Source organism: Pinus tabuliformis, chromosome 5_1, assembly GCF_031772625.1.
Source record: "Pinus tabuliformis cultivar Carrire ecotype Pingquan chromosome 5_1, CPIR1, whole genome shotgun sequence".
Lineage (NCBI taxonomy): Eukaryota > Viridiplantae > Streptophyta > Pinopsida > Pinales > Pinaceae > Pinus > Pinus tabuliformis.
Window position 1 is genome coordinate 920,059,005 of NC_142305.1, and position 20,644 is coordinate 920,079,648.

A 20,644-nucleotide genomic window follows, 5' to 3' on the forward strand; every position below is an offset into this window, starting at 1 on the left:
TCATTATTCTGTCAGTCCAGATGTTAATCTTTCTGTCGTTTCCAGGGATCCAAAAGGAGTGCGTTTTGATTAATGGGCCTGCTTTTGCATACAGCTTGAGAAAAGGCGAGTTATGCAATTGGATCACATTCTCTAGACAGCTTAAATGAGGTCCTCTGAAATATTTTTTCCATAGAGCTAGCTGGGCCCATCCAGGTTTGGGCGCGATGATCCTCCAAATGGTTTTTGCTGCCATAGCCACATTCTGCTGATATATATTTTTTGAAATTTAGTCCACCTTCCCACTGCGGCTTGGAATTAGTTTCCCAGCTGATGAGAGGAATTTTCTTTTCATTCTGTTTTCCGCCCTTCCAGAAAAACATGCGCATGAACTCATCCATTTTATTTAGAATGGTTACCAGGGTGAGAAGTCCAGCGAATTGGAATAATGGGAGGCTCGAGAGCACATATTTTATAAGGACAGACTTGCCAGCAACGTTGAGCCAACGGTAGCCCGAGGTTTGGATCCTAGACTTGAATTTTTCAAGCTGAGGGTGCTAGTCTTTGATTGTAAGTCTCTTATGAAAAACAGGGAGACCCAAGTATTTAAATGAGGTCCAGGAGGGAGAGGCTGCAAAGCCCAGACATCTAGATATAGCAGAGAGAATCCTGGGCGAGGTGTTCCAGCTATAGATGTGACATTTATTCTTGTTAAGAACGCTACCTGAGGCCTTACTGAAGTCATCCAGGGTAGCTTTAAACTTAGAGGCAGAGGAGAGGGTGGTGTTGCCTAACAGCAGGGTGTCATCCGCAAATAAGGCATGGTTTATGCTTTTGACCCCTCTAGCAATACATAGACCATTGATTTCTTGATCTTGCATCTTTTTATCTAACAAAAAGCTGAAGATAGAGGCTTGGATGACAAAAAGCAGAGGGGAAAGGGGGCATCCCTGCCTAAGTCCTCTCGAGGCTTTGAAAAATTCAGTGGCTCTTCCATTTACAAGAGGGGCAATCCATGGCTCTGAGATACATGCCCGGATCCATTTTATGAAATTTGCTCCAAAACCAAATTTGCACATGACTTTTAAAAGAAATCTATGATTTACTCGATCAAAGGCATTTGCTAAATCGAGTTTGATCACCATACCTTGTTCCTTTCAGAGAAGACTTGAATGTATTGCCTCTTGAACGAGAGTGAAGTTGTCCACGATCTGCCTTCCCTAGATGAAGCCTCCTTGATTTTCCGGAATGATTCTAGGTAGGATGGGCTTCAGTCTATTTGCAATGACCTTGGTGATTAATTTGTACCCAGTGTTGCATAATGAGATCGGGCGGAATCTGCTAAAGTTGTTGGCGCCTTTTTCCTTTGGTATGAGAGCTAAGAAAGCGGAGTTTGTGCTGCCTCCTATTTTCTAAGAATTGTGAGACTTTTGTATCATTTTGAGTAGGTCCTTTTCAACAATCAGCCAATAGACTTGAAGAAACATGGCGGAGAAGCCATCTGGCCCCGGGGCCTTGTCCGGATTCATGTCAAATAGGGCCTTTTTAACTTCCTCTTTAGTGATTTTGGCCTCAAGAATCCTGTTCATACGAGGAGAGATTGCTTGAGGGATGATGTCTAGCAGCTCTTGGTGTTGGAGCGGCTCCTGCTCATCACTGTACAAGTTTTGGAAATGAGAGAAGGTTGCTTTCTTAATGTCTGCAAATTCCTTGTGCGTGTCATTATCTTCCTTGATCTCAGAGATAGTGTTAAAGCATTTCCTGTCTTGGGCTTGCTTATGAAAGAAACCCGTGTTCCTGTCCCCTGCTTTGAGCCAAAGGTTCCGAGATTTTAATCTCCAGTATTCTTCTTCAGCTAAGCAGGCCTTATGATAGCTCTGTTGCAGCTGAGTTTCTTGATCTATCATCTCCTCTGTGACTGTAGCGCTCTCCATGTGGATTTGATGAGTGGCAAGAGTGGCTTTGATGGCTTTCCTTTCTGTTGCAGGATTGGACAGGGTTTTGGCCCAGTGTTTCAGGACTCCTTTAACTCTTCTGAGCTTTTCCTCCCAAATGAAGAAGGGTGAACCTTTGACAGGCTGGCTCCAACAATCTCTGACTGTTTGCATGAAAAGAGGCTCCTTTACCCAAAGGGGACTAAATCGAAAGGGGATAGGGCCCAGATCTAGATGGGCAAGAAGCTCTAGCTTTACAGGCTTATGATCCGAGACGCTGCTAGCAAGAATGTGCATTCTGGGTTCTAGACCAAGTAACAGGAAAGAGCTTTGAATGAAAAATCTATCTAGCCTGGCAGCAATGTGTCTAGGACCTACTCTTTTGTTAGACCAAGAGAACTTACCGGATGAGGGCTTGATGTCCAGCAAGTCCCAATCTTGCAAAAGATCCTCCACCCATTCTCTTGTCGGATCTCGGACTGCACTTCCTCCCCTTTTTTCAGTCGAGTGAAGAGTGAGATTGAGGTCTCCAGCAATGATTGTATTTTCCAGATTTGTCAAGTCTGCCTGTCATCTTATAGTGTCCCAACAATCCTTTTTCTCCCGGATATTAACTGGAGAGTATACATTGAAGAGGCTGAAGATTTCCTTTGTGTCAAGATCCTGCATTTTTAGCAGCAACTAATGAGTGTTGCTCGCTTCAAAGATGAGTGCATATTTATTGGAGTTCCATAGTGTACCAATCCCTCCCGAGGCACCCCTGGCTGAGATTGCTCTTGCTTCACTTTTGGGCCACAGATTTTTGCTTGCTTGCAGGAAGACTTTGTCTTCCAGCTTGGTCTCCTGGACGAGAAGTATGTCTGGAGCTTCTGTTCTTATTAGATTTCTTATGGCTTCTTCCTTAACTTTGCTCCCCATACCTCTGCAATTCCAGGAGATGACCTTCATTATTTATGTTTCTGGTGGGCTCCCTTGGAGCCTTGGGGCTGATTTTTCACCATCTTGGGCTTTGAGGCTAGCAGTTTTTCCAGAGTTGGTTGGCTGCCCTGTAACTTGTCTTTGTAGGTCTGCTGCTCTCTTTTTTCTTTGTCTGTTTTACGGCCTCTTGTAGATCTTCTTACCGAGGTTTGGGACTCTCCTATTTCTCCTTCTTCTTCTGACTCATCGGTTTCCTTCTCTTCTTCCTCATCCTCTAGGGCCATGCCTTTGGGGTTTTCAACTTCTTTGGGGGAAGCTGGAGGAGTGCCTTTGCTTGAAGAGGCTGGTTTTTGGATTTCTACCTCTGGTGTGTCTTCTGTCGGCTGGCTTAGAGGGTCAAATTTGTTTTCTTGCGCCTTTTTGGGAGGGGGTCTCTGGGCATTAGCCTGGAGATTGCCTTTGCCGGAGGGTCCACCCTGTTTCTGTCCCTTGTGATTGGCTCTTGCTTGCTTGACTTGATTCCAACCCTCTTCATTCCCTTTCTCTGGCTCTGCATTGGTCGGACAGTTTCTGGCAAAATGCCCATAAACGTGGCATTTCCTGCATTTGAATGGCAGTTGTTCATAATCCAAGATCTGCACATGGGACCAGCTGCCAACTTTGATTTTGATTGCCTCTGGTAGACCCACCTCTAGATCTACCTCTACACAGATCCTAGCACAATCGTACTGATCCTTGTTGCTTGCCCGATCTATGAATTTCCCGAGGGAGTTGCCAATGTGTTTCAAGGAGTCCCAGTTCCAACAGTGAACTGGCAGATTTGGGAGCCGAACCCATACCGGAACAACCTTGGGAACATTGACCATTGGGTCAAAATCTGGGGTCCATTTGTTCAGGTAGAGACCCTGAGGACCCATGAAATACGACCCATTTCGAAAGATCAAATCTTTGTCTTCTTTGGAGGTAAATTCGAAAAGAAAATACCCTCGCCCCAGAAAGTATGAGGTAACACTTTGGCTGATCAGAGGCGCCCAATTCCTGTTAACCCATTGCTCTGTAGTTTTCGGAGAGGGCCAAAGTCCCGTGAATTGGCCAATAAGTCCACGATCCGCCAGAGACAAAGCTACTTGCATGGGGGTCTCCGGAGGCAAAGAGATCTCAGGAATTTCATCGAGTTTCTTAACGAATTTTGAGGCATCACTTCTTTTTTTCGGAGGCAAGCCTGCCAGAAGCTGATTAAAAGCATCAACGGCAGGATCAGAGGGCGGATCTTGGCCCTGTGTCTCCATATGGTCTGGCTTGGTGTCGGCCGCCACAAGGGCAGCCACGCAGCAACGACCAAACCCTAGCCAGAGAGTCGACTGACAATCTTAGATCCGAATCAAGACTGATACAGGCAGGCCCGCAGGGAGGAGAAGCCGTAGAGAGCGGGGAGAACCGCAGGCTTCAGAGCCCGCAAAGAGCGGATCTCGTGGAGGAGCTGAGGCTCGCAGTTGCAGAGCTCCCTGGTCGCGTTGTAAAAAAATCTCCTTTCTATATCTCAAATCTTAGTGAAAATTAATCATCATTATAAAATAATATAATTTTTAAATATTATAATAAAATAGATTTTGATTAAATATAATATAAAATATTTCATAAAATTTATAAAAATATTAATAATTTTATAAATATTAAATATAAAATAACATTCATTTTTATTTTATAATTAAATATAAAAAATTTTGATATACATCTTTTTAGAAAAATAAAGTAATTTTTTCCCAAAAGTATTAAGTTTAATTTTTTAATATTAAAATTTAATAATTCAATAACCTATGAAAATAGAAAATCAGAAATGAAATTTAAATATGTAATTTAATTATTAGATTTAATTATTTAATTATTTTATTTTTATTTTATTTTTAATTTTTTTTTTTTAATTTTTTTAGTTGGTGAAGATTTCTTGAAATGGTAAAGGTGATTATTGAGTTGAGGCTTCTGTGATCCATATCAATGTTGAGAAGATTTTTCGGTGAAATCACATCATGATATATTTGTCGACGCGTTTCGAACCAACAAGTGTGGTTCATCGTCAGGACAAGTTGAAGACCCAGACCAAGGCAACAGATTAAATAGAAAGAGCAGATCATCCAATGACTATATTGGACTAGGAACGACTATATTTGATGGCTAAGTTTGACCAGGAAATTGTCCTTGGACCAAGAGATAGGGATAGGGAAATTCAAAAGTAAGTTTGGTTAATTTTATTATTAAATTTAATTGTTAATGAGAGTAAAATAATAATGGTTAAATAGAAGAATATTAACTAATATTATTAAATAAATCACAAATTTTTATTAAAGGTTCACTTAATTGGTTAATTAGAGTAAAAATTTATTAGATCCTAATATATTTATATTCAAGAGACTACGGTTCTTTGACTTTTATTTTTTTCTATTAAGTTGAAGCCTATTTAATTATTACATTATATTACTAATTAACTAAATCTTAATTTTAACTTAATATAATTAAGGAGTATAAAATAATATATTTATTATTAATGTTAAAGTTATATAAATATAAATTAATATTATTAATATTAAAGGAAATAATAAGAAAGATTAAAAAATTACCCTAATAAGGGTCTAACAAAGATAAAAAGAGGCAATATCTTAAAAAATATATTATTTTAAGGTTATTAAGGTTATTAGGGTTATATTCTATTAAATTTTTAATTGTTAATATTTAATGAGAGTAAACTTATATATTAATTAAATCAAGATTGTTTATTAAAGGCTCACTCTACTAAAAAGAAGGGTCTAACAAAATTGAAAAGGGGCAATATCATAATTAAACAATTATTATTATTTTAAGGTTATTAAGGGACTAAAGATAAATTCTAAATAGTTAAATGAATATTCATTAATAAAGTTTAACATCCTTTAAAAATCCTTTAATAAGGTAAAAAATAACATGTTAATAATGCTAATTAACTAAGGCTTAAAAAGATTCTTACTATCCTTATAGATAATTATCTTATTATAATAAGAGAACAAGTAAAAGGGTTAAATAATATTAAAATCGAAGAGCAGAGACAGGATGAGGGATAATCCAAGGTCAAAAGACAAGAGAAGATTACAAAATAAGGGGCGGGGCAGGGCAGGAGCGGGGGGAGGGCAGGGGTGGCTAGGATGAAAGGGTAGGGATCCAACATCTGCTAACCTTCCATCCATCATCTCTATTGAGATTTCTAGGCCTTTTTTCAATTTCTATGGCCTCCCTAAACTTTCAGTGATGAAAGGGGGCAATCTTGGCAATAATTTGAGCCTCTTCAATGCATATGTGATGTTTAGTTTTTTCCGCATGTTCTGCTAGGGCGGAAGACCGGGTCCTGCCATGTTTAATCTTGGTTGAGTATTCATGAATCCTTTGATCAATAGAGTGCCCAATCTCACCAACGTAGGGGGTCCCACAGGAACATGGAATAACATAAACACCTTTCATCTCCTTGGGGTCGATGGGGTCTTTAACAGATCTAAGAGAGCTACGAATGGTGTTAAGGGGTCTAAACGAAGAGGACACTTTATGTCTCCTAAGGGTTCTCGCAATTTTATCAGTAGTCCCTTGGATGAACAGGAGATGAACCCCTGAGACCCTATCCTTAAGGTCTTTTTTGACCTTGGGACATTGGCCGACTTTAAGGAAAGCTACCAGACCTTGGTGTCTACTGTAACCATTATCAACAAAAACATTAAGGAGGTGGGCTTTCTCCTTCTCAAGGTTCTTCCCATCTGAAATTCTCAGTGCACAAGTCGCTAGCGTGTTGAGAACACCCAACTTTTGAGTAGGGAAATGATGGGAACTGGCACGAAGATACTGCTCAGTATGAGTTTTCTTCCTAAACACTTGGTGGGAGAAAGAACCATCATCATTTTTTGAAATGGTAAAGGTGAGTTTTGGATTTGTATTTGTATAATCCAAGTGCCTAAAAAGTTTTTTAGGATATTAAATCCATTCATATATTAAACATATTTAAATTAAGCAAAGTTTTTCGGTAGAAATCACATAAGAGAATTTTTTGGCGGGCGTGTTTTAAACCAACAAGTGTGGTTCATCGTCAGGACCATATTTAAATTGTGAAAATTCACAATCTCATAAAAAAGTTCATCATCAAATTTCAACAAAAAAAAAACATCTAATAATTTAAACTATTTTAATAAATAATACCATAATAAATATAAAAACTAAATAATAATTTTAATTTTATAAAATTCAAACATAAACTTCACTTCAATGTTTCTTTCAGACTTAACTTTATGTCGACGTGTTTTTGTTTTTTGTTTGTAAATTTGACAAAACTACATCTTTATAATGTCCAATATATCACCCCGAGCGGGGGGAATTGAACCAGTGACCGGTGACTCCACATCAAAGAGTGTCTTAACAAGGCACCCAATCACCCAATCACAGTGTTGGGTGACTCCACATCAAAGAGTGCCTTAATAAGACACCCAATCACGGTCTATCCAAACCTCGTAGACTTTATGTCCAATATTTTAATTTTCCAACTCATTTCGAAATTAATTTTTTAATAAAATATATATTTTATAAACAAATTATTAATTTTAAAATATATAATAAAAATTATCTATATTTTTTTTAATTAAAAAAATATTATAAAATAATATAAATTTTATAATAAAATAAATTTATTTATTTTTAAATATTAAATATAAATTAGTTTTGATAAAACAATTTTTTTTTTTTAATCTAAGATAAAGTATTTTTATTAAAAACGCTTAAATTTTTTAATAAATATCCAGAATATTAAATTTGGTTTTTAAAATTAAAAATAAAACTCAATAATTCGTAGATGTAGGAAAAATCATAAAATAAAATTTCAAACGTGTTCGACAACAACAGCCACGGCTCATATAATTGGCACAAAGTTTGTGCCTTTGTAATCGGAGATACACGTGACTTCATCGATTTAGAATGTAGTGGCTAATTTATAAGGTACGTATGAGCGGGATGGCCCATTAATTGGTCTTAAAATTATGTAAAATTTGTATTAGTACTTTAAATATATCGATTAATCAAATTAATAAAAAAGTAAATATGAAAGTTAGGATTATATTTTAAATATAACGAATTGATTTTTTTGTTTTTTTCCAACAATGTTACGTATAAATATTTATATTAAACGATAATTTTCTTATGATTGATTTGTGAGAAGGGAAACCAAATTAATAATATAGGTTAACCAAATAGGTTTGCTAATTATATATAAATTAGAGAATTTAATAGAGTTTAAAGATGTATTGAGTTTAATTATTTTATTGGATAATAGTTTTATTGTTTTAATATAGAAAACATAAATTAAAAAAGCAACATTTAATTAGATGGATAATTCATATGACTAGTATTAGGTGTTCTTATGTCCTCTTTAAAGTTGGAAAATTTCAAGTTAGCCACTTTCTTTGCGAGTATAAAGACTTTATAATTGAGTTTCTTTAACTACAGTTGCATGTCATTAATGCTAATGCTAATGCTAAGCAGGATTCTTTTGTTGATCTTCGAATCTTTCCACAAGCACCTTATCTATGATAGTTTTTATATAATAATATAAGTTTATGGTTTGAATGTATATGGTTTTCCTTTTACATGTGTTCCCTGTATTAGTTATCCACCTGCCTACATTTTCCCTCACTTCAACATTAGAAAAAAATCTCCGTTGTACATGCTCTTTCTATTTAGCATTATTAATTTCTTTACGTATTCCAGGTGGAGTATTTTACCAAAATGCCACAATTGATTGTTTTGCATTCCGTTGAGCTCTCATATTAGGTGGTTGTCAGTTACTACATTGTCCTTGTTGGTCGGGGGGATGCTCACTCATGGTATGATGGAACAGTGAAGGGGTGCAACTTTGAAAAATCTAGAGTTAGTGCAAGCAGGAACAAAGGCACTTGCTTTCGAGCTATGGAGGTCTCCAACAATGCCAAGAGTCACTAGGGAGGAGAAACAATAAGCCAAGTGTCTACAAAAGATGAGTTGGGAACAATAGAGTTGATAGAAACTAGGTGGCCACCTAAAGAGAGGAGAGGGTTAGAAATGGCATTTTCCCTCTTGATTATGGAGAGGCTTCAAGCACATGCCAACAAGGAATCGATTTCAAAGCACAAACTAACTTAGAAGTTAGAGCTTTTGGGTAAACCAAGAGAAAAACTAACCAAAATAAGACCAAATCCTTGACACATGAATTAAAGACTAGGAACTTAAGACAAGATAGGAGTAACCCTGCTTTCTCAAGACCTAATGAAACAAGAACCTAGGAAATCTAGGGATGCCAAATAAAGAATAACCAAGAATACTAAACAAGTGTACATTCCCTTACCAATACCTTCTTCAAATTGAAACTTTCCCAAACTTTTTTTTGTATCCACCATCATGACTATAAAGCCGTCACATTTGTTATTTGCACAATTATGATTTATTTTGGAGGAGGTTGCCAAACTATAGCACAAACTAGCTGCAGAGTGGGAAATTTGATATAATTTCTTGCATGAACCTGCTGTGAGTCTGCTACCAAGTGAATGGATCATTAATCCACTACTTTAGTGGACAAATATTGTCCTTCACGATCTAACACCATCTATGGGGGAACCTTAAATATATTGCGTATGTTTATTTCTTATATTAAACATTTACACAATTGGACTTTGAGGGTTTTCTTTCTAAGATAGTGAGGAAGAGACACCAAAAAAATCCAACCATGTTAAAGGTAGCGTGCCATATTGAATGTGATCCCTAAATACTTTTGATAACATAAATAACTCTAAATCATAATTTCTTATACCACAAATTAGTCTCATAAATCACAAATATGTTAGCCAATATAAAAAATCCACTACATTTAACACAAAAAATAAAAGTAAAAAATAAATTATCAAACATATAAAAAAATCCACTACATTTAACACAAAAAAAAATAAAAAAATAAATTATCAAACCGTCAAAGACAGTGATTTAGTTAAGTTATACAAAAATAATAAATACAATAATAAGATAGCAAAATAAAATAAGAGAAATGTAATAATAATAAAATAACAAGGTAAAATCACCAAAATAAATATAATAATAAGCTAACAAAGTAAAGTCAGACAAATATAATAATAAGATAACAAGGTAAAATCACCAAATTTTTATATGCATATGGTTTTCCGAACGACTGCTATGGCAGGAGAAACTAAAAAAAACTTAACAAGATTACCAAGGAAATTAGAAAAATGAATCGAAGTTAAAGCAATGAAGCAAGAAACAAATGACAAGCTTGTTGTGCTGCTGCAATATGAGACGCCGGACATAACCTGCCAGTTAATAGCATGGAGGCAGGGACTAATAGTAAGGAACAAAGGATGGGAAAAGCTTGGAGCGAGATTACCAGGAATATTAGAAAAATTAGAAAAATAAATCAAATTTAAACCAATGGAGCATGAAGCGGATGATAAGGGTGTTGTGTTGCTGTCATAAGGCCGTTCGCACATGACACTCTCCGTCCCAGTCTCAGCAACCTCAACTTCAACTTTGTTTCCTCACATTCTCCGTTGAAGAAGCTCAATCCAATGTCAAACTCCACTGCAATTTGCAGGCCGTTTCCCTCAAGGAGTAATGGACGCCACACTCCCATTGCAACCACCTTTACTTGCCATTTGCAGTACAAGTTGCACCATCCTGCAAGGGCATCAACTGCTACTCAAGGGCCCGTTAAGGTACTACCCTCCTCAATTTTACTTTTCTAAAACTTTAAGTAATGCTGCAGTCAAATTTTATGCTTTATAGCATTGCTTGTTTCATGACAATTACTTTGCCATAGAAAGAAGCAAAGCCTCAATGGAAACGTTAGTTTTCTCTTGAGACAGGTCGGAATAGCCAACCCAATCACGATGCAACAGATTGAACATTTAGACACGCTCACGGATAAGCCTATTCGATTCCTGCTAAATAGAATCTATCACAAAGCAATTGGGTTGGAAACCAAAATTCCAGTGGACATAAAAAATAATTCATATTTTGATGGGTCTACCTAAACCGATCTGTTATAATGTAGAAGGTCACAGATATGAAGCAATCTAAATTTGTTGAATGGGTAATTGATAACCCCTTTCCTACGACTCTAAGGTTGTAAATATCATCAGAGTCAAAGATGAAACAACACAATAGGATGTCGTTAAGGCTATAGCCTGTTATTTGAAACATGGTGTAGGTCTTAGGACTAATAGCTTCGAACTATTCGCAATACTATTTAATTAAAAGGAAAAGGCACTTATTTCAATCGTTCTGCATGTTTGGTTCAGGAAAGTAATTCATGTTTTGGTCATTTAATGCAATTGCCTAACCAGAGGTTTCTCGCGATGGACATGCGAGCCCTACCTGTTGGCCAAGCCAATGCTTGGAGATACTAATGTTTCACAAACCACTATCAACAAAGGAACATGAAAAGTTTTCACCTGAAATCACAAAATAGTTGGAGGCAGTGAAAGCGACCAACACCCAAGTGTATCACAAGTTGACTATTAGAACTATTCTGAAGTCTCATATTTGATTTATTTGTAGATTATAGAGGAGTCACATGCTTCAATGTCCAGACTACTCCTCAAGCACAAGTGTTTAATGTCATCGAGGTAGAATGTTTGGAGTAATATGCCCAACTCGTTATAGTCATCCTTTACAGTTTGAAAGCCGAGAAACATTTCCACAAATTCTCCTGTGCTAAGAGAAGAGAAGAATTGCTACGACATCGAGCTATGGCTACTGAGGAGTCTAGTGAAGAAGAAGAGGTTCAATCATTACTTGGAAAAACAGTAAGAAAGCTATTATCAGATCATCTCTAGGGCATGAAACCTATCAAGAAAGGACATGGCAAGGGCAAGGCCTCACCCAAATCTCAAAAGAAGGCACTGACAATCCAGCAAAGTCTATGAAGGAAACTGTCGGCACCTCCAGTAGAGACAAAAAGAGGCCAAAGAAAGATACAGAAGTCATGTTAGATGCTCCTCCATGGGTCCAACTTGGAAAAGATTCTCCATTGATGAATAAAAGAAAGATAACTATCGAAGGAGTTCAACGATTGGAAGTATGTTGACCAAAATCAAGGTATGGACAGAAGACTGGTCCAAAGTCAATTGCAATCACGACAGTCAAGAAAATAAGAGGCATACTTCCCTGTGGGTCACCAACTAGTGGCTAAAAGAAACAGTTATGGAACTGCAAAGGCTTCTCACCAATTTTGCATCAGAGAAAATTGCAATGAAATGAAATTAAACTAGACTAACATCCAACAAGATTAAGCTACATGCATCATGAAGGTAAACAAACATCAAATTTGATTGAATTTTTAAAATACAAAGTAGCAAGTAAATGGTAGATGTACCTATGTTCATGTTGATCCCTAAGTGTTTGTATCAAAGAGATACAATGACATGATTTGGAAGAGTGCCACTTGATTATAAAGAGTGTAGATAACAAGGGTTGAAGAGGAGCTCTATGGCCAACTAGGGTCTCCTGCGAATTCATTGGAGAGGAGCTCTTGCAGAACCGCTTGAACAGGCTACTGCCCTGGTGTCTCCTCTAGTGCTCCTCCAAGTTTGAGGCAATTCCCATAGTTGTCTGGTGAGAAAACTCAAGCCCTAGTTGCATTCTTGAAAATCATCTTGAATGTCTTGGTGAGAGGTCTTCCTGAGGGTTTTTGCACATAGTATTTGGTGGAATAAATCATTTAAAACCCTTTCCCTACATTATCTTGACCTAGTGATCTCCTTGGAGGGTCTCCTCCCATGGTTATTCATAAACCCTAGGTCTTGTGTGGTCCCATTCTAGGCCTCTCAAGAAGAGCAAAACCTTATTTAAAGATATAAAATCATCTTACAAAGCTTCTTGAAGGGTCCTAATCATCTTTGGAGCCTTGACGTTAGGCATCCTTGTCATTATTGAATATTATCAACCTTAGGTCTAGGTATCCTCATAGGTCTTTCTTGGAGAGCCCTTAGCTTCTCTTGAAGCATTGAGCCCTTATTTGAGCCTCTCCTTTGAATGGGCCTTGGAAATCACATCATACCTTGTCATTGATCCTATCATTATTAGTGATTTACCTCATACCTAGATTCCTCCCATCAGTGAATATCCATAAAGAGCAGGGGACACTGACTGAGGTGATAGTGGGTCTTTGTCCCATTGTTGTCATTTGATCTAGTAGTTGACCCTTAGGCACCCCTCCTAGGACTCCTGCTAGATTGTGTGGCAACAAAGCCAAGTTAGAAGAGCTCCCTTCTATGCTACACAACCTAGCTTAGCTTGACCTTCAAGAACACCCTTCTTAGGTTAGGAAGCTCCATTTCTTAGCCTTAAAGTGAGAGGCAAGGCGAGTGTGATGACAGTGGGTGGCTTGCCTCTTAGCTTTACCGCTAGGGTTAAGACTTTACCCTTTAGGAAAGAGTTTGTGTCGCTACAGGTTGTTTTGTGGAAGAAGGATGTGCCTTCATTGTCTTTATCTAGTCACTGAACCTAGACTTCTGCCTCGAGAAATTTTATTCACTTTTATAAATCTCAGCTAGTTCTTGAACTAACCTTACCTTCTTTTCTAGGATGCCCGAGGACAATACCATTTGTTCTGTAAAGTCCTACGCTTCTTCCATTTCGTTTTCCGGGTCTTTGTTCCTAGAGAAGATATTACCAAAGACTTGGGAATTCCACTTTTGGAGCTTCATCATAAGCTTCTGTAACGTTTTGTTAAGGATGAACATATTTTTCTGCCTTATGGGTGGGCCTTCATTCCACCATTCATTTGGACTTTGCTCAAAATGTGGGTGGTTGATTGACATTGCTACAAATCTGAAGGGGGCTTTATGAGGTCTCTATCCATTGGATAGATCAAGGCTTATTGGCCAATGATACGATAACACCCCTCTTAGAATGCTTGATTCAACCTTGAAGACTGCCTATGCCCAATCATCACCTAGGATTAACCTATCCAATCTTTTGATGACAAAAGCCTTCTCCTTCCTTTGTTTGTTGCATGTAAACTTCTGTTCTTCGGGTTCCACAACAATCAGATTATTTTCCTTGACAGAGTCCAAGAGCCAGACTTGATCTTCTTTTGAGACTTCCATTTTTTCTCGTGGGATCCTATTATCGTATTCTGGTCTCCTTCTGTCCAAGGAGATTTTGGAAGGAGATTTTGGATAGAGGCTCCTTTTATCAGCCAAAAGATTCAAGCAAATTGATTTTGAATCAACTAGATTTGGCCCATGGATATATGATAATAAAAGAAAGTATTCCAACATTTTGAGAAAAGTCAGATACTTATCCAAAATTTTCTTATGCGCACTTGTTTTTGTCTTTATTCTGCAAGGATTCCACCAAACTGTCATCTTCTTTATGACTACCCTCTGCTTGAGGCCAAACTTCTTTCTTTAGTTTTTCCATTTCTTCCTCTGATAATTCTTTTCTCTTGGATTATCACACTATCTGGTTTCTAGTTATCTTTTTTTGTTTTTATTGCTCTCTTTTGATATCAGGAGCTGCTGCTCTAATATTCCAAGATATGATTCTCATATCCAAAATTATCTTCTGCTAGGACTCTCTCTCTAGCTTTGACCTCTATAATCTTATTGGAAACTTTCACTGCCCTTAAATAAGTAGCTGTGAAGGTTTTAGGCAAAAGACCCCAAAGAACCTTTAAAAGCTATACCATTTCTTAGAAAGGAAAGTAGTTTTTATCTACTCTGGACAAAAATCCTCAATTCACTTCATTGGTTCATCTACAATATTTGCTAGGCTTTTTTGTTCTTCTGAATTTGTTCTCCTGCCTTTACTTGTATATTGCCCCACGTTCAGCTTTGCTTCTCTAATCCTTGTTTGAATTGGGCTAGAGGATCCTTTTGCTCTTCATCTTTTGGTTCCGACTTTGGATCTGCTTAAGGAATTGCTGATTCAGTTGCTTGGTCTCCTTTTGGGAGAATCTCTATCCTGGAGTTCTAGGAGAGTTGGAAGTTTTCTCTAGATAAAAATTCTCTCTGGCAGGACTTCCCTTGGAAAAGGATTCACATTCAAAGATTTCTTCCTCTTTGCTTTTTTCTTCTAAAGATTAGGCAGAGGCCTGTAAAATAGATTCTAGGAAAGCAACTCTCTGCAACACTGCTGCACCCAAGTCTGCTCGAAGGGGCACACCTTTGACTAACTCATGATTTCTGTTTATATCTCATCTAACATGATTAGGTGTTAGGAGTATCCTGATATTTTTACTGGAGAGATTCTTTCCTTGCTAAGACTTCTTCCAAAAGCATCTGATCTGATTGGGCTTCAGCACATTAGATCAATTCCTCATCTTCAGTCATTTGGACTTCTTGAAGAGGGGTATCTGCTGGGATATGTTGTCCTTTTGAGGCTTGTTCTTCTTCCAATTTGAATCCTGCAACTTGTCTTAGGAGTAACCCCAGCAGGAGGGAAGCATAGCCTGCTTTTGAGGGTAAAGTTTTCTTCTATATTAGTCTCTAGGAAGATCCTTCAGTTTATAACACGATAAGCTTTCTTGAAATGACCATATTGAAGACAAAATTGGCATTTGAAAGTGATCTTGTTATAATTGTGATCTTGTTCATGGACAGAGCCCCTAGCTTTAGGATAATCTTGTGGGCATACTGAGATTCATGTTAATGCAATTTCTAGCATATGTCGTCAATCCTTTTTCTCTAGTTAATTTAGCTGTCTTAAGAAAGGATCCAAGGCCATTGGCAATTTCTTTAAAGGAATATTGATTCCAAAACTCAAAGGGGAGTAAGGTAGTCATACCCAAACAGGTGATTTTGTTAGAACTGATGTTCGGTCAAATTCTGGGGTCCTAATTTCATGTATAAGCCTTCTCTATTGACGAACTTTGATACTTTTTCAAACATCCCTTTTGTCCTTGTCAACCACCATTTTGTGGGTGATATCCCTAGGAGATTTTTTTCTCCATGATGGTCCTCTGCCGGCAGCCAGCAGCCCCTTGCAGCCACCAACTAGCTCATTGTGCCATTTCTCCGTCACCTGAGCCAGCCATGTGGTCTCTCACCCATCTGTTATGATCTTATGTTTGAAGGTGGGCTTCCCAAACCTAAAGGTATGCCTTGTCATTTGGTGATTGACTATTTTAGTTTACTTATCATGGAAACTCTTGGGCATGGATTAATGGGGGTATTTAGCGGAAAGAGTGGACTAGGTCTGTGCTGTTGTCCCCTAGGTCTCTTTGGATGTTAACTTTGGACCCAAGTCCCGTGGGATCTCTTTTATTGACTTTTGGGCTTTAGGGATGGTACTACACGGGAAACCCCAATTTTGGTAGTGTGGTCCCGCTCCTCGATCCACATATATCACCCCCCTTCTGCTCATTATAATCCCATTCATCTCTCCTCCCACCTGGGTCCGCATTCCTCCACTGGATCCACACGGAGTCGTCCACCCCCTCCCCTTTGCCCACACCTTGGGTTGGGCCTGGAACGATGGCCGAAGGTTGATGCAAAAGAAAAGAAAAGAAAAAGCATAATTGGCCACCTTCAACAGGAAATTGTACCACAAAATACAAAAGATGGCTGGGACAAACACATTTAGCACGTGGGAAAAAGCCAATACATGAGCTCTGCCATCTTCCATGGCCATCACCCTAGTTCCTATAGGCCCTAGATGAGCCTCCTCTATCATTCAGGAACCCATGATTGTCTCAATCCCTGGTGGGTGATGAATTGCCCCAACTTAAAGGGGGTATCCACTACACATTATGCTCTCATTCCCTTGAGCCCCGAGCAGTTAACCGAAGAAAAATCATAAAAGGCAAAAGGCATATGAAGAAGGGTGGAAAAATCAAGGCCGAGGTAACTCATGTACCACGATTGCTCCCTCCTACACATCATTTACCCAAGTATGGGCTTCCCTTTCATTAGCTACCCTTGTACCATGGCATGTGACCCAGGTTTTCCCCTTCATCCCCTACTCCGTTCCATCACTTTATCACATGCCACCACCATTTGAAGGATGTACCATGGACATACCACCCCCTTTAGAAGCAGAAACCACCTAATAGGGTGCTTGGTTAACCCCCCTTTGAGCTTGGAGACATTTGCACATGCCAAAGCCCACTATGGAAGGGCATGCCATTATGAAGTGCCCACCTGTTTTCCATGGTTTGTAAACTCTTTTACTTGATTTCTTTAATGACTTGGTGTACTGGAGGGCAAGGGGATGCATTGGATCTTATGCAGGATTACAGATGGTCTCCATTTTGGGTTTGGTCTCCCTATACGGGGTCCTAACCCTCCAGAGGGCTACATTGGCACATGTAGGGTGTGTGTAGAGAGCCATGGGCCTCCACAACAGCAGATAGCATTCCATAATTCCCCAAAGTCATTCAGAGATTGCTCATGGTTGACCTATTGGACAAGGAATATGCACCTGGTTCACCATGCCCAACTGGCTCCACAGTTGCACCATATGTGAAAATTTGGAAGGCCCAAATTTCTATTGCAACAACTGATTAAGTTTCTTCTATTTGTTAATTACTGAAAAAATTATTTACTGCATCCTACAACAAATACCGAAACTAATACACTACAACCTTCACCAATTAAAATTATATGCAGAAACAAGAAATTGAGTAAGAAAGAAATACACAACACATTACATCGTTATTTTTGGACAAATGTCCTCGGAAAAACCCAATGTGGGAAAACTGGTGCAACAACTGAGGGTTTGTATTATTAAGTAGTAGTTTTTTGAATACAATCTTTGGATGCCTTGTTGGCTATCCAATACAGAGAATATTATTGACAGAGAGATGAGTAAGATATACCGCACACTATCACTGGTGATCCTGACTGATCCAGTCATAGAATGGCTAGTCCCTTGCTGCCTCTGAGCAATCATTGTGTAGGCCCTGCGTCACAGATTCTGAGGACTGCGTCACTCCTTCTACTGATCATTTTTCTTTTGGAACTTCGAATTCTACCCTTCCAGTCTCACACCTCGACTTATCCAACAAAAATACGGATATCCTCTCAGGCTCTACGCTGCTTCTGCGTCAGCCTACGCTGCCCAACGTAGCCTCTACATTGCCTCTTCCAGATCTCTCTCTGCCTCCTTTGCAATGTATTCCCGGATCTAGAAATTCTCCAATTGGAACTATCCCCGCCCCTCACTGTAAGAAATCTCCTTAATTGATTCCCTAGTAATTGCTGCGCTGCCATCTCGGAGAAATTTGATCTCTTGATCTCTCACTCATGTAATTTCCAAATGCCCATCAAGCCTCCTCCTACAATCTTCTCGTTGAGAACCAACGGCCCATATTAGATTCTAATCAATGGTTCAGATCATTTTGGGTTGATCCTCGTCTTCTTCTAGAAGTTTCACCCACAGTTTGATTAATACCCTTTAATTATTTTAATTTCTCAAGTTTAGACTTAGGGGCCCATTAAAAATAATTAATTATTTTAATAAAACTGTCTCCAGGTGGAATTTCCCAAAATGATTTCTGGGTATTGTGGAATACATGTGTCTAAGCCTCCCTGCAAATTTTGAGGCTTAAAGCACATCCGATGCTACCAGAAATCAACACTCCATCTTGGCAAGGAATGTGCTCTAGTAATGCAACCTGCTAAAGCATCACCTTTCTCTGTAACATCTCCCTCTGCGCTGCTGATGTCTGACATCACTGCCCACCAACTACTTCGCAAATGCTGCATCTGTACTACTGTTGATCCTGCCACTGCCAACACTGCATCTGCACTGTAACCTTCTCCAATCGCTGCTGCGACTGCATCAGCGATGGAAAAGCGTCCAAAATTATTGAACAAGTGTTCAACATGATGCATCTGTTGCTAGAGTTCTGACTGCTGCTAGTCTTTGCGCTAACCCTCTGAAGCCACTGCGCTGCTATTGACTCTGCACTATGCCAACTGCACTGTTGCCAATTCTGCTCTGCGTTGCTCAGTGTCTGGCGCTCCTAGCCACTGCAACTATCACTCCGACACTCCTCAGCACCAACTGACATTGGTCCATCTTGCTACTTTTGATATGGGCTCTCGTAGCAAGGTATTGATGCAAGAGGTGGACTCCTTAAGGATCCTGCCCATCTGCAGTTCTTTCGAACTACAGTTCTAGATAACTCCACCTCTTCCCTGGAGGTCTTTGGGCAACCATGGCAAACTCCTCCTCCTCCTCCTCGGATCATGCTTCTCGTCCTTGTCCTTCTTCTTGAGAGGACACTGCGTAGTGTAGTGACCAAGTTCACAACACTGGAAGCACTTGATCTTTGAGACATATTTCTTCTTCTTCTGCTGCCCCTTAGATGCAAGGGCTGCATTCTCTTCCTCCTCCTTGGGCTTCGTCCCACTGCTGCTGTTGCTATCAAGTTTGCACTTGACCAAGTCTCTCCTCATCTCTTCTTGCTGAAGAGCGGCCCACATTCCTTCCCAATCTGACAGTCTCTCTCTGCCTAGGATACTTTGGACAAACAATTGCCATTCTTCTGAGACTCAATTCAAGTCCAGCCTCATCATCTCGGTAGGCTGAGGTGTTGACCCTACAGCTACCAACGAGTCTCAGATTTCCTGAAGCTTTGTTAGGAACGAATCAATGCGTTCCCCCTTCTGCATATGCGTGGATCTCATCTTCTGCTCCAAGTACATCTTCCGCTGTTCGGAAGATCCTTCATATTGTGAAAATTCCTAGTCTTCAAGGAATCCCTACTGCAGCAAATCTGAATCTACTTCACCTACTTGATTTTAATATACATTATCAAGTTCTTCTTTGAATACTGAAGAAAATTACTTCTGCAGCCTACACTACTTTAATATTTGATTACATGAAACAGAAAACTGAGCAAAGAACAAGATACATAGGACACACTTATTTTTGGACAAAATAGTCCCCGGAAGAACACAATGTGGGAAAACCAGTGCAACAACTTTGAGGGTTTTCTATTATTAAGCAGTGATTGTGAATACAATGCTGGTTGCCCTCCCGACAAAGTAGTGACAGAGAAATACAATAGCGGAAAATATGATTGAGTTTTATCTCACTTCACTCGGCAGATTCCGACAGCAAAACTGGCTAACCCCGGCTACTTTTGCGCTGGCCCTGCATCAACCCTACAGGCTTTGCGTCAGCGTTGCGCTGTTTCTTCTGCCCACTGCGTCAACCTTCTCGGCTATTTTGGCAGTTCTGGCTTTCTGTGTGGAGGGCAGCTTTTGCTTCTGTGCTGGCCCTTTTGGCTTTGCGTCAGGCCTGCGTGGGCCCAAATTGGCCCAGCGTCAGTCCTTCTGGTTGCTGCGCTACCTCCACTAGCGTCTCTCCACCTCTCTGTCAATACTCCCGAACTATCTCTGCCCCTCTGCTGCAAAATGATCACTCAGTTTGAATTCTCAGCTTCCTAGCCCCAAAAATCCAATTCCAAATTAATTCGTTCTCTCCATGCGTATTTCTAAATGAACCCCAAGCTTCCTTCTTATACTTTTCTCGGTGAGACTTCAATGGCCGAGATTAAGTCTCTAATCAACGGCGAAGATTAAAACATGACTTGATCCGCCTTCTAGATCATTCTCACCCATATTTTGATTAATACCCATTAATATTTTAATTTTCCTAAGTTTAGACTTAGGAACGCTATTGAAAATATTAATTATTTTAATAAAATACAATCTAGGTGGAATTTCACCAAATGGTTTTTGGGTTCTTTAGAATTCATGTGCCTTAGCCTCTCCACCAATTTTCATGGCTAGAGCACATCCGATGCTACCAAAAAC

The 20,644-nt window shown here is 39.1% G+C and overlaps 1 protein-coding gene across 1 annotated transcript in view; it reads left to right on the forward strand.

Annotated features, from left to right (window-relative positions):
• Positions 1–10,261: 10,261 nt before the first annotated feature.
• SULA (NAD(P)-binding Rossmann-fold superfamily protein) overlaps positions 10,262–20,644 on the forward strand; it is a 608,848-nt gene continuing 598,465 nt past the window's right edge. Inside the window, exon 1 of the mRNA XM_089431599.1 lies at positions 10,262–10,585. Within this exon, the coding sequence (XP_089287725.1) occupies positions 10,439–10,585 (147 nt within the window). The 5' untranslated portion in view covers positions 10,262–10,438. The remainder of the gene's footprint in view (positions 10,586–20,644) is intronic.